The following is a 23847-nucleotide window of genomic DNA, read 5'->3' as shown; positions in this document are numbered from 1 at the left end:
ACCGAAAGAGATAGAGAGTGAAAATTAGGGTTTAATTTTTTTGGGGTGTAAAAACGAGAGGAATATGTTTGGTAGATGGGGAATCTTTAGCATCATATTGAAAAGTGAATAGTGCATGTTATATATATATTTTTAATTTGGGTATACTATATGCATAAAAAGTGAATTTCCTTATACCAACTAAATTATAATTAATTCACAAAATCAAAGAAGCCACATTATTCATATAGCCAAGAGACACTGTATATTACCTCAATATATACTATATAACAACATTAATATTTATATTAAAATAAGTATAACTTTCATAAACCTCTAGTATTAATTTGATTTCAAATAGAATTAAAAAAAACACACACAACAATATGAAGAAAAAAAAAGAGCACATACAAGTAATTTAGGGGCTGATTGGTATCCTATACGGATACAACTTTATGATTTGAATATTTAAAATCAGTGGGGGCCATCATAATCACTGATTGGTAAGTTGTTTTTGAAAATTGAATTCAAATTAGTATCTTAATTTTGTGAAGGAAAACAAAAAACGAGAAAATCACGTTTTCTCATTTTTGTGAAACTTTTTACCCAAAAACCCTAGAATCAAGTTCTCTTTATTTTCTTCTCTTTGTCGATGCTCTCCTCCTCTCCATTTTTCAGCTTGTAGCAAACAATCTCTTCTGTCAACGGTGCACTCCCACTCGCCGGCCCTCTTGATTGTATGCTCCAAATCTACTTCTCTGCCATTAGCACAAGATATTACTAAAATCTAGTCATAATATATATGTAAAATCTGTTCTAGATATATGTCAAATATATAGCTTTTTAAAATTCAAAAATAGTTTCCAAATACTGAACCAAACACATTTTCATAAATATATTTCCAGTCACTAAATTCAAATTTTCATTTTAGAATCATAGTTTTTAAAATTACATATTTTCAATCCCTAGCCAATCAACCCTTATATTTTAGTTACAAGGGGATTGGCATTTTTGATTTATTTCAATAGGAGAAAAAAATGGGATTTGCAAAATAAAACACAAAAACTATGACTAATCACTATGCAAATTATTATTGAAAGTTAATTCCCTTGACATAGTATATAGTATATATATAGAGTGTGATTTAATTATATCTAATATTTGTATCATCAGTCAGCACAGAGAGCCAAAGCAGGAGGTGAGGTGTCATATGGTGATTGTAGCAGAGTTTTGGGGGGCACGACATGCTTATTGACAAATGTCAAGACACAAATAAGACACTTATGCTGTGTGTGTAAATACAGTATTTATGGAGTTAAAGAGTCTTTCTTTCTATTCAACAATAAAGTTGGAGTATTCGGCGCATGGAATTGGGAGCGTTATCGTTTACCTCCCTCGGCTGCACTTCTTTTCCTTGCTCACCAACCATTTCTGCAATCTGAAAGTCAGAGGTACATATCAGAAAACTATATGATTGCTATGTATATACACACATATATGTGTGTGTATTTCAGATACAGAATGACATGAGTTGAGAGAGTCCTCTGTTATCATCAGGTTTTGTTCTCTAATCAGTTTTGAGTTATAATACCTTGTTTTCCAGGAGTTGCTTCTCTTCTCTCAGTTGCTTTTCCTGCACCCATTTTCACATCGTATAGCAAAAAGAGTAAGTTCCTTGGTCACCACAGCCATATTTTCTTACTCTATTTTCACTTTTTTTTTATTCATATTATATATTAATATAAATAGTCCTGAATATGGTCAAACCATAATAGTTATCAAATGAGGGAACTTTATCTAAACCAACATAAGCAATATTAATCCAAGGACAGAGCAAGGTGTTAAGCAAACAGAGTACTTTTGTAACTATGAGGGTTCAGGCTATAGAACTATATTTATATCCTTAATTTTTTTATTGACAAAAGAAGTTATAGCTGATATTGAGGTTTTGTTTTTGTAGCATAATTTTATAAAAATTCTCCACAGATAATGTGCTCACACAGTTTGCGCCTGATGTGATTATTGGGCAAATCATAGATAAATAACACTCAGTCAGCATACCTACAGGTCTTTAGGACACAAAACGAGACAAATACTGAAGATTTTCCATCCAAAGAGCATCCATCACACTCAATAATACACCCAAAAATCTCTAAACAAGATAATAATAAGCTGAATGACCCAAGAGGGTATCTCAAATGGTCACATGGTTAGACATGTATTTTACTTTCAAATCAAAAGATCTATTACAATTTTAGGGGAAATGCCACATGGACTAGTAACCCCAGGTTACATCTTATTAGTATGTCCCACATAGACTTGTGTATGTGCACATTGAACAATATATAAGAGCATGTGTTACTTCATTTATCACTAATTGGTTTTGAGATGATACCAAATATTACTTAGACTGCATTCCATTATACATAGCCTATAAATACTCTGGCGAGCTACTTGGTAAAAAAAACAAAAAAAAAAAGGGCCACAACCCATTAGTGTCCAAAGAAATAAGTGAGCTCAAATGAGCTACAACCGGCCAAAAGAGCATAAAACGCTGTTCAAATAAATAGTGAGCCAAAAGAGCTACTAATGTTTCAGCAGGTCAATATTGGTGAGCAAAAATAGCCACTATCATGAGGGAATATTACCGTGTTCCACATGGAAAGTGTGTGCACACATTCAATAATATATAAGAGCATGTGTTACTCTACAGATCACTGATTGATTTTGAGATGGAACCACATATTACTTAGACTTTTCACCCCTATGCTTATACTTTCTACTCTTACTGTCTAAACTACATTCCATTATACATTCTTACACATCTTAAAACTAATTAGTGTTAAGTGGAGTAACCATTTCCTATATATTTTCCACGTTAGACTTTTTTTTTACATCTAATAAGAACTGAGGTTGGAATCTCTTTTGGATACCTACATAGCAATTGTTATAGTTTTTTGGTTTTTTGGTCCCCAAATATTGTAGCGTTAGAAGAGGATTGTAGTTCTTTTTTTAAAAAAAAAAATAATAAACTGGATAAATCCTTTAATTTTCATTTTAATGCTAATACTACATAGTATTATCCAACAACACTAATCCTGTACATCTTTAATGATAATACACTTTGTGAAAGGTAATGACTAGTTTGTTACGCATGTCAAAGTACACAACTTACAACATGCATGATTTGCAGAATGAACTAAGTTTACCACAAATAAAATCTCGAGAGAATATACCTTCTCAGAAAGTGTAGATACAGTCTCCATCAGTAGTTGCTTCTGAAAAGTAGAAGATTCAGTGAGCAATATACTACCGTCATTCCCTTCTAAGTATATTTTCTATTTTTTTTTTCATAATATTTACTGAGAAGTATGAGAGAGTTTCTAACAAAACAAATCTAAATTTGTTGGGAAAAGTTTACTCAGAGTCTCTGGTATACTTTAGTTTAACCATTAAATTGAGGGAAACATATAGTTGATGGCATGTGATAAATTTAACAAGAATGATTTGGAATGATCTGACCTTTCTTAGCCTTATTTGTCTTAATAAGGCGTCCAGTTGTGCCTCCATATGAGTGAGTTCATTCACGGTTAGATGTTCAACTTTGAGATTACTGTGTTAATTGTGCAAACATAAACACCAATATTACTTTCTGCTATCTCCATAAAATTCTAGACATTATCTGGACATGGTCCTCAAAAACATACCTAACCCCTTTTATCAGGTCAACATCTATACAAAGTCCACCATAATGACAGTTCTGCATAATTAGCCAAAACAAGTCAGGATTTACAGAAGGACAACATACTTTTCATCTCCATAATGGCAATTGTGAATACATATATATATATATATATTTTTTTGAGGAGGGCTAAGATTGCACGCTCTATTACACTCTTATTCTTCATGTATGTCATTTGAATATTATTCAATTATTTTTCTCATTTACAATAAAAATATGTTTGGTAGGATAGAAAAGTGAAAGGAATGTAAGAGGTAGAGTGACCAGTAAATGGCTATTTTCACAATAATATTATTTCTCTCATGCAAAACAAATCTTATCTCTCCAATAACAAACAAACACAAGAGTCCAATAATATAGGAACAATGTTGATCATGTTGGTAGGCAAAACAAATACTCAAATAACACACAACAAGGGAAGAGTAATCTGGTTCCTATCTTCCTTCGTGCTAAATATATAGCCAAAGGGTGGAAGTAAAAATTTAATGTGAATTAAGTTGAACTACAATTTAGTAAGGGATTACAGATTGGGATATAAGAGTCTTTCTCATCATTGTTATTATTACGACTAGAACAAACTACTGTTTGCTTCAACTATCTTATCATTCACTCTCACACATTGCTATAAAACTTAGGTCTGAACATAGTCACACTCCCCAAGGTTTTATTTATAGCCAAATCAGAGCATCAAAATATCATTGCTATATTCAGATTCTTGCTGTTTAAAATGATGAATAATAATGAAAGGAAAAACATTTCATTAGATAAAAACTTTCTATTGAAAAAGTGTGGTTGACCTCCAGTTCGTCAGAGCTCTTTTCTTCATTGCCATGTGTCTTGTAGCGTTGGATTACTTTTCCTAAGCTGAAGAATAACAGAATGTTAAGATGTAACCATTAAAATATATGTATATAATATAAATATGTATAAGCTAAATTCAAAGCAACAATGAAGAAGAATATATGAACAATAGTTTAACGTATGAAGTGACATAGAAATGCTTATTTTTAAACCTTGAAGTTTGGTTTCATTTTCGTATATTTCATTACATCAGGCCATCTACCACATCTTGAAAATGAAAACTAAAATTTTTGGCTTCCACTTTTGTCTTCCTCTTCTAAAAGGTTTTAGAGAAATTTCATTCTCTTTGGTGCTTTCAAGATAAACATTTCTTTGATAAGAATTGAAAATTATATTAAATATGGAGAAACAAATACAAAAGATGATGATTGACATCCCTACAATATTGATAAGAATATTCAACCGAACCACTACATGGCGAAAATCTGTGCCAACAATTTTCATTGTAAAGTGTTTTTGTTTACAGAACATAATGATGTTTCATTTTCTTCAAGTGTTTCATTGTGAAGTGTTTTTTTATTCATATTGATCTTTAGGGTCATTTAGAATTTCAAAAATTATTGGAGCTCATTGATTAAAAGATAATAAATTGTTGGTTGTTTCTCAGAAGATGTTACCGTTGCTAAAAATAAATGGGAGCATTTATCGGAAGATAAGATTACCTAAAACAAACTTTGAAAAAACCAGAAAACTTTTCTAAAACAACCTTTCAGACATTGAAAACAAATAAACAACTCTTGAAAATCAAGTATACATGCAAATATATCCAAAAAACCCAAAAACAACTTCTAAAACAAGTTTTCCTACTCTTCAAATCTCATAAAACAATAGATAGGAGAGTTGAGCCCAAATTGAGGCAAATTTAAGAATTTAATCCCATCATAAGTAAAGAAAATTTCACAACATCCCATAACCAATTTATTTTTATTTGAAATAACTCCCCTTCACATAAAACAATTCTCACTACACTGTACACTATTATAATTCTACAAAAAATCCAAGTGGCATTTAGAAGTAGTCTGGAAAGAGATTATGAATGAAGAATTGATGGCTCTTGTAAAAATTGAGGCACGAGATATCGTTGAATTACCAAAATAACTTGTGGGGTGTAAATGGATGAATACTGTGACACATATTGTTGATAGGACTTTGAAGAGGTACAAGGCTACAATTGTATCTAAAAGGTACACTCAAACTTATAAGATGCACTATCAAGAAACATTTGTTATTGTGGCAGTACTGCAAGAGTCTTATTGTCCCTAGCTACCAACTTGCATTGTAACATAGAGGAAAAAGTTTATGTTAAACCCTTCTTGGATTTACCGTAGCCATCAAAGCTGTATACAGATTGAAATAATCCCTTACATTATCGTTTGGAAGATTTGCTATCATGAAGATAAAGTTCAGACAATCTATGTTCATGATGTTATTATCATAGGAGATCATCTCAATGAAAATGAGAAGCTCATAATGGAGTTGAAAAAAGAATTTGATATGAAAGTGATAGGAATATTAAAATACTTGGGAATTGAGGCTGCATAATCAAAATGCAGCATATTTATTTATCAATTGAGATTTCTGCTTCAGTTTTGGTTGCTAATGGATTTATGACTTCACATAGTATTTTTTTTCTTCAACTTCTTTGTGACTTGTTCATATGTCCTATTGTTATCAAAGTCATAACCACCTGCAATGGCTACTAAGAATGTTTATTTTGGAAGTGTGATTTGCTTCAACAACATAGATGACCTTGTTGTCGAACATAGACATCAATCGTGTGATTCGTAGTCATTTAAACCATATATGGCTTCTCGTTATTTAGACTATCCTCAGTTTTGTGAAACCAAACTTGGGTTGGATCTTCTATGATGAGCATGATTATGCACTCAATCACAAGAAGAATCATCTATGCACTCGACATAGATGACCTTGTTGTCGAACATAGACATCATTCGTGTGATTTGCACAGTCACTTAAACCAAAGATGGCTTCTCGTTATTTAGACTATCCTCAGTATTGTGAAACCAAACTTGTTGGTTGGTTCTTCTATGATGAGCATGATTATGCACTCAATCACAAGAAGAATAAAGAGAATTCAATTTGGCTATCATAAGATGTCATTTAGCATGTTCTTGTCCTCATTTTTTACTACGTTTTTTCCTGTTCATAAAGGTTCAATGTGCCAAAGTTTTCTCTTTCAAGACTTTGGCTTCACCATTGTTGGACGTCCTTGAACACATCCTAGAAAGAATCTCCATTATAGGGTTGAAAACATATGGCAAAGTTGACTTCATTTGCACAATACGAATATGATGTAGTGTAAGACCCAACAAATATAAGAACGTAATTAGGCTCTTAACTAATCCAAAAGGCCCATTATATAAATACTCTAAAGAATTCTCCAACAAATTTTCATCAAGAAAAATCACCACCTTTAATCTTTTGAAACCAACACCATTATTCGACCAACTTCATCTTCCTGTGTTTTAACCCTTAAGATCGAGCCTCGCAACGACCTCAATGTAGGCTAAGTGATAAAGTGTTGTGAGAAAGATCTTTGTTTTCATTGTGATGAGATATACAAGGCAAGTCACATGTGTAAGTAGTGATAGTTGGAGATTACAGTGGTCGAGAAGTGTGCCCCCGCGACGTTTCAGGCGCTTATGAATGAGGTGTTCCGTGATTTTTTAAGGAAATTTGTACTTGTTTTCTTTGATGACATTTTAGTTTACAGCCCCACCATGGAAGCCCACGTTGGCCACTTGGAGTTGGTACTTTCACGGCTTCGACAACACGAGTTGTATGCCAATAGGAAGAAGTGTTTGTTTGGACAGCCAAGGGTGGATTATCTTGGCCATGTTATTTCAGCGAACGGAGTCTCAGCCGACCCTAGTAAACTTAAAGTTATGCAAGAGTGGCCGATTCCGAAGTCACTTAAGGCGTTGAGGGGTTTTTTGGGGCTGACTGGGTATTATCGGAAGTTCGTAAAAGGGTATGGTGCCATTGCAAGACCCTTAACAGACCAGCTACGCAAAGAGGCTTTTGGGTGGAATGCGGAAGCGCAAGAAGCCTTCGAAAAACTCAAGGCTGCCATGTGTTCAGTGCCCGTCTTAGCGCTGCCAGATTTTTCAGCCCCTTTTGTACTAGAGGCGGATGCGTCAGGAGCGGGTCTAGGGGCTGTATTAATGCAGCGACAGCGGCCAATAGCTTATTACAGCCAGGTTTTGTCTCAACGGGCTCGCACTAAATCAGTCTATGAAAGGGAATTAATGGCGATAGTATTATCTATTCAAAAGTGGCGCCCATACTTATTAGGGAGGAAATTTTTGGTGCGAACGGATCAAAGAAGTCTGAAATTCTTATTAGAACAGCGACTGGTTGCTTCGGAACATAAAAAATGGCTGACGAAATTGTTAGGATACGACTTCGGCATTCAATACCGACCGGGTTTGGAAAACAAAGCAGCTGATGCTTTGTCTAGGGTGTCGCATGCGGGGGAGCTAGCTGCCATATCAATTCCGACAGTGCTGTCTATGGCAGATTTGAAAGCCCATGTGATGACTGACCCACAGTTGTCAAAGTTGATTAAAGAGGTCCAAACGGGGCAAGCTAAGGAGGGGTATACTTATATTCACGGCTGTTTGAAGTACCAAGGCAGGTTGGTATTGCCTTCCTCCTCTCCATTTATTCCAATACTTTTACAAGAATATCATGGGAGTAACATTGGGGGACATTCGGGAGTTCTTAAGACACTTCAAAGGGTTGCTAGTGATCTGTATTGGCAGGGAATGAGGCGTGATATTCAGGAATTTGTTGCTGCATGTGCCATTTGTCAACAAAACAAGTACTTGGCTCAGTCACCAGCCGGCTTATTGCAGCCCTTACCCATTCCAAATCAGATTTGGGAAGACATTTCCATGGACTTCATAGAGGGTCTTCCTCAATCCAATGGGTTTGACTCAATATTTGTTGTCATAGATCGTTTGTCGAAGTATGGCCACTTTATTCCTCTTCACCATCCATTCTCGGCTACTACTGTGGCTGCCATCTTTGTGCGCGAGATTGTTCGCCTTCATGGAATCCCACAATCCATTGTATCGGATCGTGACAAGATCTTTCTTAGTTTGTTTTGGAAGGAACTGTTTCGTTTGCAGGGCATAACTTTGAAGCACAGTTCAGCCTATCATCCACAGTCCGATGGGCAAACGGAGGTCGTAAATCGTTGTTTGGAGACCTATTTACGCTGTTTTGTAAGCTCCAAACCTAAGCAGTGGGCTAAGTGGCTTCCTTGGGCAGAATATTGGTACAATACTTCTTACCATTCTTCCGCTGGAATGACGCCTTTCAAAGCAGTTTATAACCGCGAACCGCCACCTTTGATTCGCTATGAACCAGCCCAAACCCGCGTCTCAGCTGTGGAGTACAATCTGCAATCTCGTGATGAGATCATTGAACTTCTTAAGGTGAATTTACAGCGTGCCCAGCAGAAGATGAAGAACCAGGCAGACCGCAAAAGGCGCGATTTACAGTTTGAAATAGGAGATTTGGTGTATGTGAAGCTTCGCCCGTACCGACAGAGATCTTTGGCCAAACGCAGAAATGAAAAGTTAGCTCCACGTTTCTTCGGCCCATTTCCAGTAGTAGCGAAGATTGGGGCAGCGGCTTACAAATTACAACTACCACCGGAGTCCAAAATACACCCAGTTTTTCACATTTCACTCCTACAGGCAGCTCTTGGACATCAACAAATGGCAACTGAACTTCCCAAGGATTTGACAGAAGAATTAGAGTGGATTTTAGAGCCCGAACAGGTCTTGGATGTGCGCCCAGGGACCCAAAAACAGCAGCCACAAGCTCTAATTAAGTGGGTTAACTTACCAGCATTTGAAGCCACTTGGGAAAACTTTGATGTCATCAAACAGCAATTCCCCAGTTTTCACCTTGAGGACAAGGTGAGACTTTGGGCAGGGGGTATTGATAGACCACCTATCACATACGTGTACACAAGAGCAGAGAGGAAAGCAAGGGAGACACGTGGCTGAAATATTGTTAGGAGGGTTTTATTCTGTTAGATTTAGGTGCAGGGGGTATGGTGCACCTAAAGCAAAATAGTAAATAAACATTGTATTGGGTGAAGGGATTTTCTTTTATGCGTATTTTTATGAATTGTATGAACTGAGGAGAGATTTCCTGGCTCTCGAATTCCAGGGGGAGATTTATATACAGTGAATATTATTTCTGGGTTTCCATATCTGTGTGTTGTTATTCTTTTTGCAGGAGTTTGCCTAACAAATTGGTACCAGAGCCCTTCTTCTAATGGGACCAAAAAAGGACGCACCTATGGAGGTCATCGAGGAGCGATTGGAAGATCTACAATTGGGGTTTCGGTCGGAATTGATGGGGATTCGATCTGATTTCCAGCACTTACCCCAAGAGATGGATACGTTGAAATCAGAATTTGCTTCAATGCAGAAGAAAATGGACTTCATGGTGGCTCAAATGACTCAGTTCTTCCAAGCAGCTGGGCAGCCCCGACCAGAGACGACTGCAGCTAGCATCGACAGACAGAGGAAGGCGGTAGAGGCAGAGAATTCGTCGGCGGCGGGACCAGGTACAAATGCTCCAGGTCCATCTTCCCATCCTCACTTCCACAGGTCCGATCAGTGGCCTTCGCCAGATCACCCACATGGTCGAGACTACCGGCCACCACGAATGGAGCTTCCGTTGTTCTCCGGCGACAATCCCGACGGCTGGATATTCAGAGTTGAGCGTTTCTTTCTTCTGAACAGGATGTCAGAGGAACACATGCTAGAGGCGGCAATCATTGGATTAGAGGGAGATGCTCTATCCTGGTTTCAATGGGAAAATCAAAGGAGGCCGATAACGTCCTGGATGGCGTTGAAGACATTATTGCTGTTAAGATTCCGCACAGTTCCAGTAGGTTCCACGGCGGAGGAGTGGTTGTCCGTGGTGCAGGAGACCACTGTCAAGGACTACCGCCTGAAATGGGAGACACTGGCATCTCGGGTCAGTGGGGTACCCGAACACATTTTGGAAGGGAGTTTTGTTAAGGGGCTGAAGGAAGAAATCAAAGGGCCCTTGCACATTTTGCAACCCGTGGGCCTAGCCCAGATAATGGAGACGGCCCAACGTATAGAGGAAGGGCAACAATTGTTGCTATCAGGCCCAAATGTTAAGGTACCAGCTGCTAAGCCCACCCCAGGAAACACATCCTTTCCACGATACCCTCCCTTCTTCTCGTCCAGGAGCTTGCCGCCAGCTACATCCTTTGGGTCATCTTCCACGGCGCCGTCGTCCACCACGGGGGCTAAGTTGTCCCCGCCGATCAAGCAACCACAAGTGCGCCGGCTGACAGAGGCCGAATACCAAGATAAAAGGGCTAGGGGAGTTTGTTTCAGGTGTGATAAAAAGTTTCATAGGGGCCATGAATGCGAGCAGAAGACGCTGCAAGTTAGGTTAATCATGGACGAGGAAGACAGTTCGCCAAATCTGGAATCACCACCAGCAACTCCAGACTCATCCTCAGAAGACACCACAGAAGAAACGCTTGCAACATTATCTCTCAACTCCTTAGTAGGGATCTCTTCTGCCCATACCATGAAGTTGGCTGGGAAAATAGGGCAGCAACAGGTCACTGTGCTTATTGATAGTGGCGCGACACATAATTTTATATCGTCGGAAGTAGTTCGGGCAGCTAACATACCACTAACAGAGACAACCTGCTATGGCATATTGCTGGGAACCGGGAGTAAGGTGCGGGCTGAAGGAATTTGTTCCCAAGTGACACTGGATTTAGGAACCTTACAAGTAGTGACTGATTTTTTGCCACTTGATTTGGGGGGAGCAGATGTTATACTCGGCATAAAGTGGCTTGAAACGTTGGGAAATATGCAAGTAAATTGGCGAACAATGGTGATGCGGTTTGAGATAGCTGGAACGTTGGTCACATTGCAGGGAGACCCGACTCTCTGTAAATCACAGATTTCCCTCAAAGTAATGATACGAACAGTCCAAAACGAGGGGCAAGGATATTGGGTGCAGCTGAGTTCTTTGGTTCAAGGGGACATAGAGCCGGCAGAGTTGGGTTCACAAGAAGAGGTGGCAGCAGTTTTGCAGAAACATGAAGAAGTTTTTAATATGCCAGCTGGATTACCACCCAAAAGAGTTCGGGAGCATGCAATTACACTGAAAGAAGGGGTCGGGCCGATTTCAGTTCGTCCTTACCGTTATGCCCAGGTCCAAAAGGATGAAATAGAGCGTTTAATGGCAGAAATGTTACAGTCAGGAATTGTACAGCCCAGTACTAGTCCCTTCTCCAGCCCGGTGTTACTAGTCAAGAAAAAGGATGGAAGTTGGAGGTTCTGTGTGGACTATCGTGCACTGAATAGGGAAACAATAGCTGATAAATTTCCTATTCCAGTTATAGATGAGCTCTTAGATGAACTACATGGGGCCACAGTGTTCTCGAAGTTAGACCTCAAGTCAGGTTATCATTAGATTCGAGTAGCAGCAAAGGATGTAGAGAAAACAGCTTTTAGGACTCATGAAGGGCATTATGAGTTCTTGGTCATGCCATTTGGTCTCACAAATGCCCCCGCGACGTTTCAGGCGCTTATGAATGAGGTGTTCCGTGATTTTTTAAGGAAATTTGTACTTGTTTTCTTTGATGACATTTTAGTTTACAGCCCCACCATGGAAGCCCACGTTGGCCACTTGGAGTTGGTACTTTCACGGCTTCGACAACACGAGTTGTATGCCAATAGGAAGAAGTGTTTGTTTGGACAGCCAAGGGTGGATTATCTTGGCCATGTTATTTCAGCGAACGGAGTCTCAGCCGACTCTAGTAAACTTAAAGTTATGCAAGAGTGGCCGATTCCGAAGTCACTTAAGGCGTTGAGGGGTTTTTTGGGGCTGACTGGGTATTATCGGAAGTTCGTAAAAGGGTATGGTGCCATTGCAAGACCCTTAACAGACCAGCTACGCAAAGAGGCTTTTGGGTGGAATGCGGAAGCGCAAGAAGCCTTCGAAAAACTCAAGGCTGCCATGTGTTCAGTGCCCGTCTTAGCGCTGCCAGATTTTTCAGCCCCTTTTGTACTAGAGGCGGATGCGTCAGGAGCGGGTCTAGGGGCTGTATTAATGCAGCGACAGCGGCCAATAGCTTATTACAGCCAGGTTTTGTCTCAACGGGCTCGCACTAAATCAGTCTATGAAAGGGAATTAATGGCGATAGTATTATCTATTCAAAAGTGGCGCCCATACTTATTAGGGAGGAAATTTTTGGTGCGAACGGATCAAAGAAGTCTGAAATTCTTATTAGAACAGCGACTGGTTGCTTCGGAACATAAAAAATGGCTGACGAAATTGTTAGGATACGACTTCGGCATTCAATACCGACCGGGTTTGGAAAACAAAGCAGCTGATGCTTTGTCTAGGGTGTCGCATGCGGGGGAGCTAGCTGCCATATCAATTCCGACAGTGCTGTCTATGGCAGATTTGAAAGCCCATGTGATGACTGACCCACAGTTGTCAAAGTTGATTAAAGAGGTCCAAACGGGGCAAGCTAAGGAGGGGTATACTTATATTCACGGCTGTTTGAAGTACCAAGGCAGGTTGGTATTGCCTTCCTCCTCTCCATTTATTCCAATACTTTTACAAGAATATCATGGGAGTAACATTGGGGGACATTCGGGAGTTCTTAAGACACTTCAAAGGGTTGCTAGTGATCTGTATTGGCAGGGAATGAGGCGTGATATTCAGGAATTTGTTGCTGCATGTGCCATTTGTCAACAAAACAAGTACTTGGCTCAGTCACCAGCCGGCTTATTGCAGCCCTTACCCATTCCAAATCAGATTTGGGAAGACATTTCCATGGACTTCATAGAGGGTCTTCCTCAATCCAATGGGTTTGACTCAATATTTGTTGTCATAGATCGTTTGTCGAAGTATGGCCACTTTATTCCTCTTCACCATCCATTCTCGGCTACTACTGTGGCTGCCATCTTTGTGCGCGAGATTGTTCGCCTTCATGGAATCCCACAATCCATTGTATCGGATCGTGACAAGATCTTTCTTAGTTTGTTTTGGAAGGAACTGTTTCGTTTGCAGGGCATAACTTTGAAGCACAGTTCAGCCTATCATCCACAGTCCGATGGGCAAACGGAGGTCGTAAATCGTTGTTTGGAGACCTATTTACGCTGTTTTGTAAGCTCCAAACCTAAGCAGTGGGCTAAGTGGCTTCCTTGGGCAGAATATTGGTACAATACTTCTTACCATTCTTCCGCTGGAATGACGCCTTTCAAAGCAGTTTATAACCGCGAACCGCCACCTTTGATTCGCTATGAACCAGCCCAAACCCGCGTCTCAGCTGTGGAGTACAATCTGCAATCTCGTGATGAGATCATTGAACTTCTTAAGGTGAATTTACAGCGTGCCCAGCAGAAGATGAAGAACCAGGCAGACCGCAAAAGGCGCGATTTACAGTTTGAAATAGGAGATTTGGTGTATGTGAAGCTTCGCCCGTACCGACAGAGATCTTTGGCCAAACGCAGAAATGAAAAGTTAGCTCCACGTTTCTTCGGCCCATTTCCAGTAGTAGCGAAGATTGGGGCAGCGGCTTACAAATTACAACTACCACCGGAGTCCAAAATACACCCAGTTTTTCACATTTCACTCCTACAGGCAGCTCTTGGACATCAACAAATGGCAACTGAACTTCCCAAGGATTTGACAGAAGAATTAGAGTGGATTTTAGAGCCCGAACAGGTCTTGGATGTGCGCCCAGGGACCCAAAAACAGCAGCCACAAGCTCTAATTAAGTGGGTTAACTTACCAGCATTTGAAGCCACTTGGGAAAACTTTGATGTCATCAAACAGCAATTCCCCAGTTTTCACCTTGAGGACAAGGTGAGACTTTGGGCAGGGGGTATTGATAGACCACCTATCACATACGTGTACACAAGAGCAGAGAGGAAAGCAAGGGAGACACGTGGCTGAAATATTGTTAGGAGGGTTTTATTCTGTTAGATTTAGGTGCAGGGGGTATGGTGCACCTAAAGCAAAATAGTAAATAAACATTGTATTGGGTGAAGGGATTTTCTTTTATGCGTATTTTTATGAATTGTATGAACTGAGGAGAGATTTCCTGGCTCTCGAATTCCAGGGGGAGATTTATATACAGTGAATATTATTTCTGGGTTTCCATATCTGTGTGTTGTTATTCTTTTTGCAGGAGTTTGCCTAACAAATTGGTACCAGAGCCCTTCTTCTAATGGGACCAAAAAAGGACGCACCTATGGAGGTCATCGAGGAGCGATTGGAAGATCTACAATTGGGGTTTCGGTCGGAATTGATGGGGATTCGATCTGATTTCCAGCACTTACCCCAAGAGATGGATACGTTGAAATCGGAATTTGCTTCAATGCAGAAGAAAATGGACTTCATGGTGGCTCAAATGACTCAGTTCTTCCAAGCAGCTGGGCAGCCCCGACCAGAGACGACTGCAGCTAGCATCGACAGACAGAGGAAGGCGGTAGAGGCAGAGAATTCGTCGGCGGCGGGACCAGGTACAAATGCTCCAGGTCCATCTTCCCATCCTCACTTCCACAGGTCCGATCAGTGGCCTTCGCCAGATCACCCACATGGTCGAGACTACCGGCCACCACGAATGGAGCTTCCGTTGTTCTCCGGCGACAATCCCGACGGCTGGATATTCAGAGTTGAGCGTTTCTTTCTTCTGAACAGGATGTCAGAGGAACACATGCTAGAGGCGGCAATCATTGGATTAGAGGGAGATGCTCTATCCTGGTTTCAATGGGAAAATCAAAGGAGGCCGATAACGTCCTGGATGGCGTTGAAGACATTATTGCTGTTAAGATTCCGCACAGTTCCAGTAGGTTCCACGGCGGAGGAGTGGTTGTCCGTGGTGCAGGAGACCACTGTCAAGGACTACCGCCTGAAATGGGAGACACTGGCATCTCGGGTCAGTGGGGTACCCGAACACATTTTGGAAGGGAGTTTTGTTAAGGGGCTGAAGGAAGAAATCAAAGGGCCCTTGCACATTTTGCAACCCGTGGGCCTAGCCCAGATAATGGAGACGGCCCAACGTATAGAGGAAGGGCAACAATTGTTGCTATCAGGCCCAAATGTTAAGGTACCAGCTGCTAAGCCCACCCCAGGAAACACATCCTTTCCACGATACCCTCCCTTCTTCTCGTCCAGGAGCTTGCCGCCAGCTACATCCTTTGGGTCATCTTCCACGGCGCCGTCGTCCACCACGGGGGCTAAGTTGTCCCCGCCGATCAAGCAACCACAAGTGCGCCGGCTGACAGAGGCCGAATACCAAGATAAAAGGGCTAGGGGAGTTTGTTTCAGGTGTGATAAAAAGTTTCATAGGGGCCATGAATGCGAGCAGAAGACGCTGCAAGTTAGGTTAATCATGGACGAGGAAGACAGTTCGCCAAATCTGGAATCACCACCAGCAACTCCAGACTCATCCTCAGAAGACACCACAGAAGAAACGCTTGCAACATTATCTCTCAACTCCTTAGTAGGGATCTCTTCTGCCCATACCATGAAGTTGGCTGGGAAAATAGGGCAGCAACAGGTCACTGTGCTTATTGATAGTGGCGCGACACATAATTTTATATCGTCGGAAGTAGTTCGGGCAGCTAACATACCACTAACAGAGACAACCTGCTATGGCATATTGCTGGGAACCGGGAGTAAGGTGCGGGCTGAAGGAATTTGTTCCCAAGTGACACTGGATTTAGGAACCTTACAAGTAGTGACTGATTTTTTGCCACTTGATTTGGGGGGAGCAGATGTTATACTCGGCATAAAGTGGCTTGAAACGTTGGGAAATATGCAAGTAAATTGGCGAACAATGGTGATGCGGTTTGAGATAGCTGGAACGTTGGTCACATTGCAGGGAGACCCGACTCTCTGTAAATCACAGATTTCCCTCAAAGTAATGATACGAACAGTCCAAAACGAGGGGCAAGGATATTGGGTGCAGCTGAGTTCTTTGGTTCAAGGGGACATAGAGCCGGCAGAGTTGGGTTCACAAGAAGAGGTGGCAGCAGTTTTGCAGAAACATGAAGAAGTTTTTAATATGCCAGCTGGATTACCACCCAAAAGAGTTCGGGAGCATGCAATTACACTGAAAGAAGGGGTCGGGCCGATTTCAGTTCGTCCTTACCGTTATGCCCAGGTCCAAAAGGATGAAATAGAGCGTTTAATGGCAGAAATGTTACAGTCAGGAATTGTACAGCCCAGTACTAGTCCCTTCTCCAGCCCGGTGTTACTAGTCAAGAAAAAGGATGGAAGTTGGAGGTTCTGTGTGGACTATCGTGCACTGAATAGGGAAACAATAGCTGATAAATTTCCTATTCCAGTTATAGATGAGCTCTTAGATGAACTACATGGGGCCACAGTGTTCTCGAAGTTAGACCTCAAGTCAGGTTATCATTAGATTCGAGTAGCAGCAAAGGATGTAGAGAAAACAGCTTTTAGGACTCATGAAGGGCATTATGAGTTCTTGGTCATGCCATTTGGTCTCACAAATGCCCCCGCGACGTTTCAGGCGCTTATGAATGAGGTGTTCCGTGATTTTTTAAGGAAATTTGTACTTGTTTTCTTTGATGACATTTTAGCTTACAGCCCCACCATGGAAGCCCACGTTGGCCACTTGGAGTTGGTACTTTCACGGCTTCGACAACACGAGTTGTATGCCAATAGGAAGAAGTGTTTGTTTGGACAGCCAAGGGTGGATTATCTTGGCCATGTTATTTCAGCGAACGGAGTCTCAGCCGACCCTAGTAAACTTAAAGTTATGCAAGAGTGGCCGATTCCGAAGTCACTTAAGGCGTTGAGGGGTTTTTTGGGGCTGACTGGGTATTATCGGAAGTTCGTAAAAGGGTATGGTGCCATTGCAAGACCCTTAACAGACCAGCTACGCAAAGAGGCTTTTGGGTGGAATGCGGAAGCGCAAGAAGCCTTCGAAAAACTCAAGGCTGCCATGTGTTCAGTGCCCGTCTTAGCGCTGCCAGATTTTTCAGCCCCTTTTGTACTAGAGGCGGATGCGTCAGGAGCGGGTCTAGGGGCTGTATTAATGCAGCGACAGCGGCCAATAGCTTATTACAGCCAGGTTTTGTCTCAACGGGCTCGCACTAAATCAGTCTATGAAAGGGAATTAATGGCGATAGTATTATCTATTCAAAAGTGGCGCCCATACTTATTAGGGAGGAAATTTTTGGTGCGAACGGATCAAAGAAGTCTGAAATTCTTATTAGAACAGCGACTGGTTGCTTCGGAACATAAAAAATGGCTGACGAAATTGTTAGGATACGACTTCGGCATTCAATACCGACCGGGTTTGGAAAACAAAGCAGCTGATGCTTTGTCTAGGGTGTCGCATGCGGGGGAGCTAGCTGCCATATCAATTCCGACAGTGCTGTCTATGGCAGATTTGAAAGCCCATGTGATGACTGACCCACAGTTGTCAAAGTTGATTAAAGAGGTCCAAACGGGGCAAGCTAAGGAGGGGTATACTTATATTCACGGCTGTTTGAAGTACCAAGGCAGGTTGGTATTGCCTTCCTCCTCTCCATTTATTCCAATACTTTTACAAGAATATCATGGGAGTAACATTGGGGGACATTCGGGAGTTCTTAAGACACTTCAAAGGGTTGCTAGTGATCTGTATTGGCAGGGAATGAGGCGTGATATTCAGGAATTTGTTGCTGCATGTGCCATTTGTCAACAAAACAAGTACTTGGCTCAGTCACCAGCCGGCTTATTGCAGCCCTTACCCATTCCAAATCAGATTTGGGAAGACATTTCCATGGACTTCATAGAGGGTCTTCCTCAATCCAATGGGTTTGACTCAATATTTGTTGTCATAGATCGTTTGTCGAAGTATGGCCACTTTATTCCTCTTCACCATCCATTCTCGGCTACTACTGTGGCTGCCATCTTTGTGCGCGAGATTGTTCGCCTTCATGGAATCCCACAATCCATTGTATCGGATCGTGACAAGATCTTTCTTAGTTTGTTTTGGAAGGAACTGTTTCGTTTGCAGGGCATAACTTTGAAGCACAGTTCAGCCTATCATCCACAGTCCGATGGGCAAACGGAGGTCGTAAATCGTTGTTTGGAGACCTATTTACGCTGTTTTGTAAGCTCCAAACCTAAGCAGTGGGCTAAGTGGCTTCCTTGGGCAGAATATTGGTACAATACTTCTTACCATTCTTCCGCTGGAATGACGCCTTTCAAAGCAGTTTATAACCGCGAACCGCCACCTTTGATTCGCTATGAACCAGCCCAAACCCGCGTCTCAGCTGTGGAGTACAATCTGCAATCTCGTGATGAGATCATTGAACTTCTTAAGGTGAATTTACAGCGTGCCCAGCAGAAGATGAAGAACCAGGCAGACCGCAAAAGGCGCGATTTACAGTTTGAAATAGGAGATTTGGTGTATGTGAAGCTTCGCCCGTACCGACAGAGATCTTTGGCCAAACGCAGAAATGAAAAGTTAGCTCCACGTTTCTTCGGCCCATTTCCAGTAGTAGCGAAGATTGGGGCAGCGGCTTACAAATTACAACTACCACCGGAGTCCAAAATACACCCAGTTTTTCACATTTCACTCCTACAGGCAGCTCTTGGACATCAACAAATGGCAACTGAACTTCCCAAGGATTTGACAGAAGAATTAGAGTGGATTTTAGAGCCCGAACAGGTCTTGGATGTGCGCCCAGGGACCCAAAAACAGCAGCCACAAGCTCTAATTAAGTGGGTTAACTTACCAGCATTTGAAGCCACTTGGGAAAACTTTGATGTCATCAAACAGCAATTCCCCAGTTTTCACCTTGAGGACAAGGTGAGACTTTGGGCAGGGGTATTGATAGACCACCTATCACATACGTGTACACAAGAGCAGAGAGGAAAGCAAGGGAGACACGTGGCTGAAATATTGTTAGGAGGGTTTTATTCTGTTAGATTTAGGTGCAGGGGGTATGGTGCACCTAAAGCAAAATAGTAAATAAACATTGTATTGGGTGAAGGGATTTTCTTTTATGTGTATTTTTATGAATTGTATGAACTGAGGAGAGATTTCCTGGCTCTCGAATTCCAGGGGGAGATTTATATACAGTGAATATTATTTCTGGGTTTCCATATCTGTGTGTTGTTATTCTTTTTGCAGGAGTTTGCCTATCAGCTATCTCTTTGGCACCAGACCCTGTCCTCCTTAGTTCCTTGTGCACCACTTGACACTAACCCCGGTGTGCCGAGACAGGTAAATGTTCAATTTGCTCTTTGGATCCGCACAGATAAAGCTATATTGAGTTGGTTGTTGAACTCTATTTCGGAGGCAATGTTAGGCCATGTTCTTCGTTACCGTCTCTCTCAAGAGTTGTGGTTTCTCCTTGAAAACCTTTTCACTACCTAGTCCCGTGCTCGCATACTCCAACTCCGTTTCCAACTTCAATCCCTCAAAAAGGGTCACTGTCCATTCATGACTATGTCCTGAAGATCCCTTGCTGATGGCCTGACCTCTGTTGGCCAAGTTTTCAGTGATGATGACCTTATTCTATACATACTTGGTGGTCTTGGTCCCGAGTATGACTCGGTGGTTGTCAATTTCACCTCGAGGGGGGATCGTATTACTCTTCCTGAAGTGCAATTTCTTTTGCAAAGCCAAGAGATGCGCATCAAGTAACTCTCTATCTCATCTACTTATTTTTCTCCTCCTTCTGCTAACTTTGCAGCCAAAAACAAGAAAAGTTTTGTTCCATCTAACTCTGGCAGGTCCTCTAATTTCTGTGGCCGTGGTCGAGGGAGAGGCCGTGGAAAACAAAGTCGTATTGTTTGTCAACTTTGCAACAAACCCGGACATTGTGTCGCCAAATTCTATCACAGGTTCGATGTCGCCTTTGCTCCTCCCAACTCCACTCAAAACTCTTCAGAGTTCTTCTGTTGCTCAACATTGTGGTAGTGGACAACAAGTCTTTTTAGCTAACTCAGGACAACAATCCCAATCTGAAGATGCCAACTGGTATATGGATAGTGGAGCTACGAACCACATCATTAACAATGCTGGCAACCTTCAAACTCAAACCGAGTATAATGGTAAGACTCAACTCACAGTAGGTAATGGACAGTCACTTGCAATATCTCACATTGGTAGCTTAGTCATTAAATCTCTTGGAAACTCTAAACATGTAAGGCTAAATAAAATTCTATGTGTTCCTTACATTACAAAAAATCTCCTTAGTGTTTCTCAACTCACAAAAGATAATAATGCTTATGCCGAATTTTATGCTCACTCTTGTGTCTTGAAGGACATGGATACGAAGAATGTTCTTCATCAAAGGAAGGTTAGCAATGGACTTTATCAACTCACACCAACATTCTCAACACGTCACAACCTCACTTGCTTTTCTGCCTAGAAATCAACCAATAATAGTTTTAGTGTTTGTCCAAGTCTAGAGTCTGTCAAGTCTTGTTTTCAAGTTTCTGCCAATGAGTCAAGTTTATGGCATCTTAGGTTAGGTCATCCTTCCTTTAATGTACTAAAACATGTTTTAATTAATGAGAAAAAGTCTTTACCTTCTAATTTACATTTCTGCTCTAGCTGCCAACTTGGCAAGGCACATCACAAAGCTTTTCCCTCATCTCCAAAAGAATTAAAACAAGCTTTAGAATTAGTTCACTCGGACATATGGGGACCAGCCCCCACCATGTCTAGACATGGCTACTGATATTACATTCACTTCCTTGACGATTTCAGTCGGTACACTTGGATTTTCCCTTTAAAATTAAAATCTGAAGCCTTAGCCGTTTTTTAAAAATTTCCAAACTCAAGTTGAGTGACAATTGGGTACCACCATCAAAACTGTTCAAATCGACTGGGGGTGAATACAGAACTTTCGAACCTCACCTTAGAGCACTAGGAATCAAGTTTAGACATCCTTGCCCTCACACTCATCAACCAAATGGTAGAGCCGAAAGGAAACATAGACACAGTTGAAACCGGGCTTACTCTTTTAGCACACTCTAGCATGCCTCAACAATTTTGGTGGGAAGCTTTCCAAACAGTAACTTTTTTGATCAATCACCTTGCCACTCCTGTTCTCAATTACAAGTGCCCAATTCAGAAACTCTTTGGCCTCAATCCTAACTATCAATTTTTAAAAGTTTTTGGTTGCGCTTGCTACCCTTACCTTCGACCATACAACTCAAATAAGCTTCAATTTCGGTCAGCTAAGTGTGTGTTTATAGGATATAGTCCAAGTCATAAAGGCTACTTGTGCCTTCATAGCTCCAGTCATGTGTATGTTGCTAGTAGTGTATCCTTTGATGAAACAAATTTTCCTTTTGAAAAAGGCTTTACTTATGCCACTACACACACGGATACAACCTTGCTTCCTAGTCAATATCCTCAATGGTTACCCTATGTTCCAAATGTGACTTCAGAACATGTTAATGGAGCAGTGATCAATGATGCAGTAAATTGCTCTTCTTCCCAACAAGAAAGCTCTTCCTCGAGCCCACAAGTCCCTCCCAAACAATTCTGGCTCTACTTTGTCTCCATCCACTATACCTCCACATACGTTTACCTACCCTTATCACCTATACAATCATCATCTCAGACCCAAAATCAAGTCTCTCAAACCCCAAACACACCATATATACCAAAGACCACTCAGCCCTCACATCCCATGATCACCAGAGCCAAAGCAGGTATCTATAAGCCTAGAGTTTTTCACTCCTTTTCTCCTTTACCATCAGCTTTAATGACTGAGCTAGAACCTGTGAGTGTTGGTCAAGCCCTGAAAATTCCTCCATGGAAAGCAGCTATGGATGTCGAGTACTTAGCCCTCATGAAGAACAAAACTTGGTCTCTTGTTCCCCGAACTTCAAACATGAGTGTTGTTGATAACAGATGGGTGTTTCGCGCCAAAAAGAATTCGGATGGGACAGTACAACGTTACAAGGCACGCCTTGTGGCTAAAGGGTTCCAACAAAAACACGGAGTTGCTTTTTTTGAGACTTTTAGTCCTGTTGTCAAGAGTTCGACCATTCGCGTTATACTTGCGCTGGCTGCCTCCAATAATTGGGACATTCAACAAGTAGATATAAATAATGCATTCCTTAATGGACACTCTCGAAAACTGTGTATATGTCACAACCCATTGGTTATGCAAGCCAAACCCATCCTCACTTTGTTTGCAAATTGAACAAAGCTTTGTATGGTCTTCGACAAGCTCCTCGTGCTTGGTTTAATCGACTCAAACACGTGCTGCACTCTCTTGGGTTCCAGAATTCTGTGTCAGACTCTTCCTTTCCTACTACAGAAGAGCAGGAGCTGAACTCTATCTCTTAGTCTATGTTGATGATTTATTACTCACTGGCAGTCATGACAACAAGGTGCAAGGGATCATTGCTCAGTTACATAAATTCTTCTCTTTGAAAACACTTGGCTCCATGAATTACTTTCTTGGTGTCAAAATCACTCGGGGAGCATATGGTATTCACCTCTCTCAAGGGAAGTACTCGATTGATTTACTTAAGAAAACTAATATGCTGCACTGTAAGTTCAGTCCCACTCCTATCTCTCAAGGTGATAAACTGAGCATTAGTGACAATGAGCTTTTTGATTAGCTTACTTTCTTTCGAAGTGTCATGGGAGGCTTACAATACTTAACCCTTAGTCGACCTGACATTGCCTTCACTGTCAATAAGTTAAGCCAATTTATGCACAATCCTACTCAACATCATTGGACTGTTTGTAAAAGGCTGCTGCGTTATCTAAGAGGTACAATTGGGCAGGATCTCATCTTCAAACCTTCAAGAAATTGGACTATTGAATGCTTCAGTGATGCTGATTGGGCTGGTTCTATTGATGACAGAAAATCAACCACATGCTACTATGTTTATTTGGGAGGAAATCTTATTACTTGGTGTTCAAAGAAGCAAAAAGCTCTAGCAAAATCCTCAACAGAAGCAGAGTATCGAGCACTCTCTCAGACTGCTCAAACATCAGATTCCTGTTGTTATTTGGTGTGACAATGCTGGTGCAAAACAGCTCTCCTCCAATCCGGTTTTTCACAGCAGAACAAAACACATTGAGGTTGATATACACTACATCAGAGATCTGATCAAGAAAGGATTAATTGAAGTCCGACATATTCCCACATTAGAACAAATTGCCGATGTATTCACCAAGGCTGTTTCAATAAGCCAGT

At 41.3% G+C, this 23847-nt stretch overlaps 1 protein-coding gene across 1 annotated transcript in view; it reads right to left on the bottom strand.

Moving 5' to 3' along the window:
* Positions 1-281: 281 nt before the first annotated feature.
* LOC133781913 (truncated transcription factor CAULIFLOWER A-like) overlaps positions 282-23847 on the bottom strand; it is a 46038-nt gene continuing 22472 nt past the window's right edge. Inside the window, exons 2-8 of the mRNA XM_062221022.1 lie at positions 4519-4585; positions 3687-3739; positions 3502-3592; positions 3216-3257; positions 1571-1612; positions 1370-1417; positions 282-737 (exon numbers count right to left, since the gene is read on the bottom strand). Coding sequence (XP_062077006.1) covers positions 681-737; positions 1370-1417; positions 1571-1612; positions 3216-3257; positions 3502-3592; positions 3687-3739; positions 4519-4585 — 400 coding nt within the window. The 3' untranslated portion in view covers positions 282-680. The remainder of the gene's footprint in view (positions 738-1369; positions 1418-1570; positions 1613-3215; positions 3258-3501; positions 3593-3686; positions 3740-4518; positions 4586-23847) is intronic.

The sequence above is a fragment of the Humulus lupulus genome, chromosome 6 (assembly GCF_963169125.1).
Source record: "Humulus lupulus chromosome 6, drHumLupu1.1, whole genome shotgun sequence".
Taxonomy (NCBI): Eukaryota; Viridiplantae; Streptophyta; class Magnoliopsida; order Rosales; family Cannabaceae; genus Humulus; species Humulus lupulus.
Note: the sequence above shows the minus strand (reverse complement) of the source record. Positions and strands in the feature narration are given on the sequence as shown.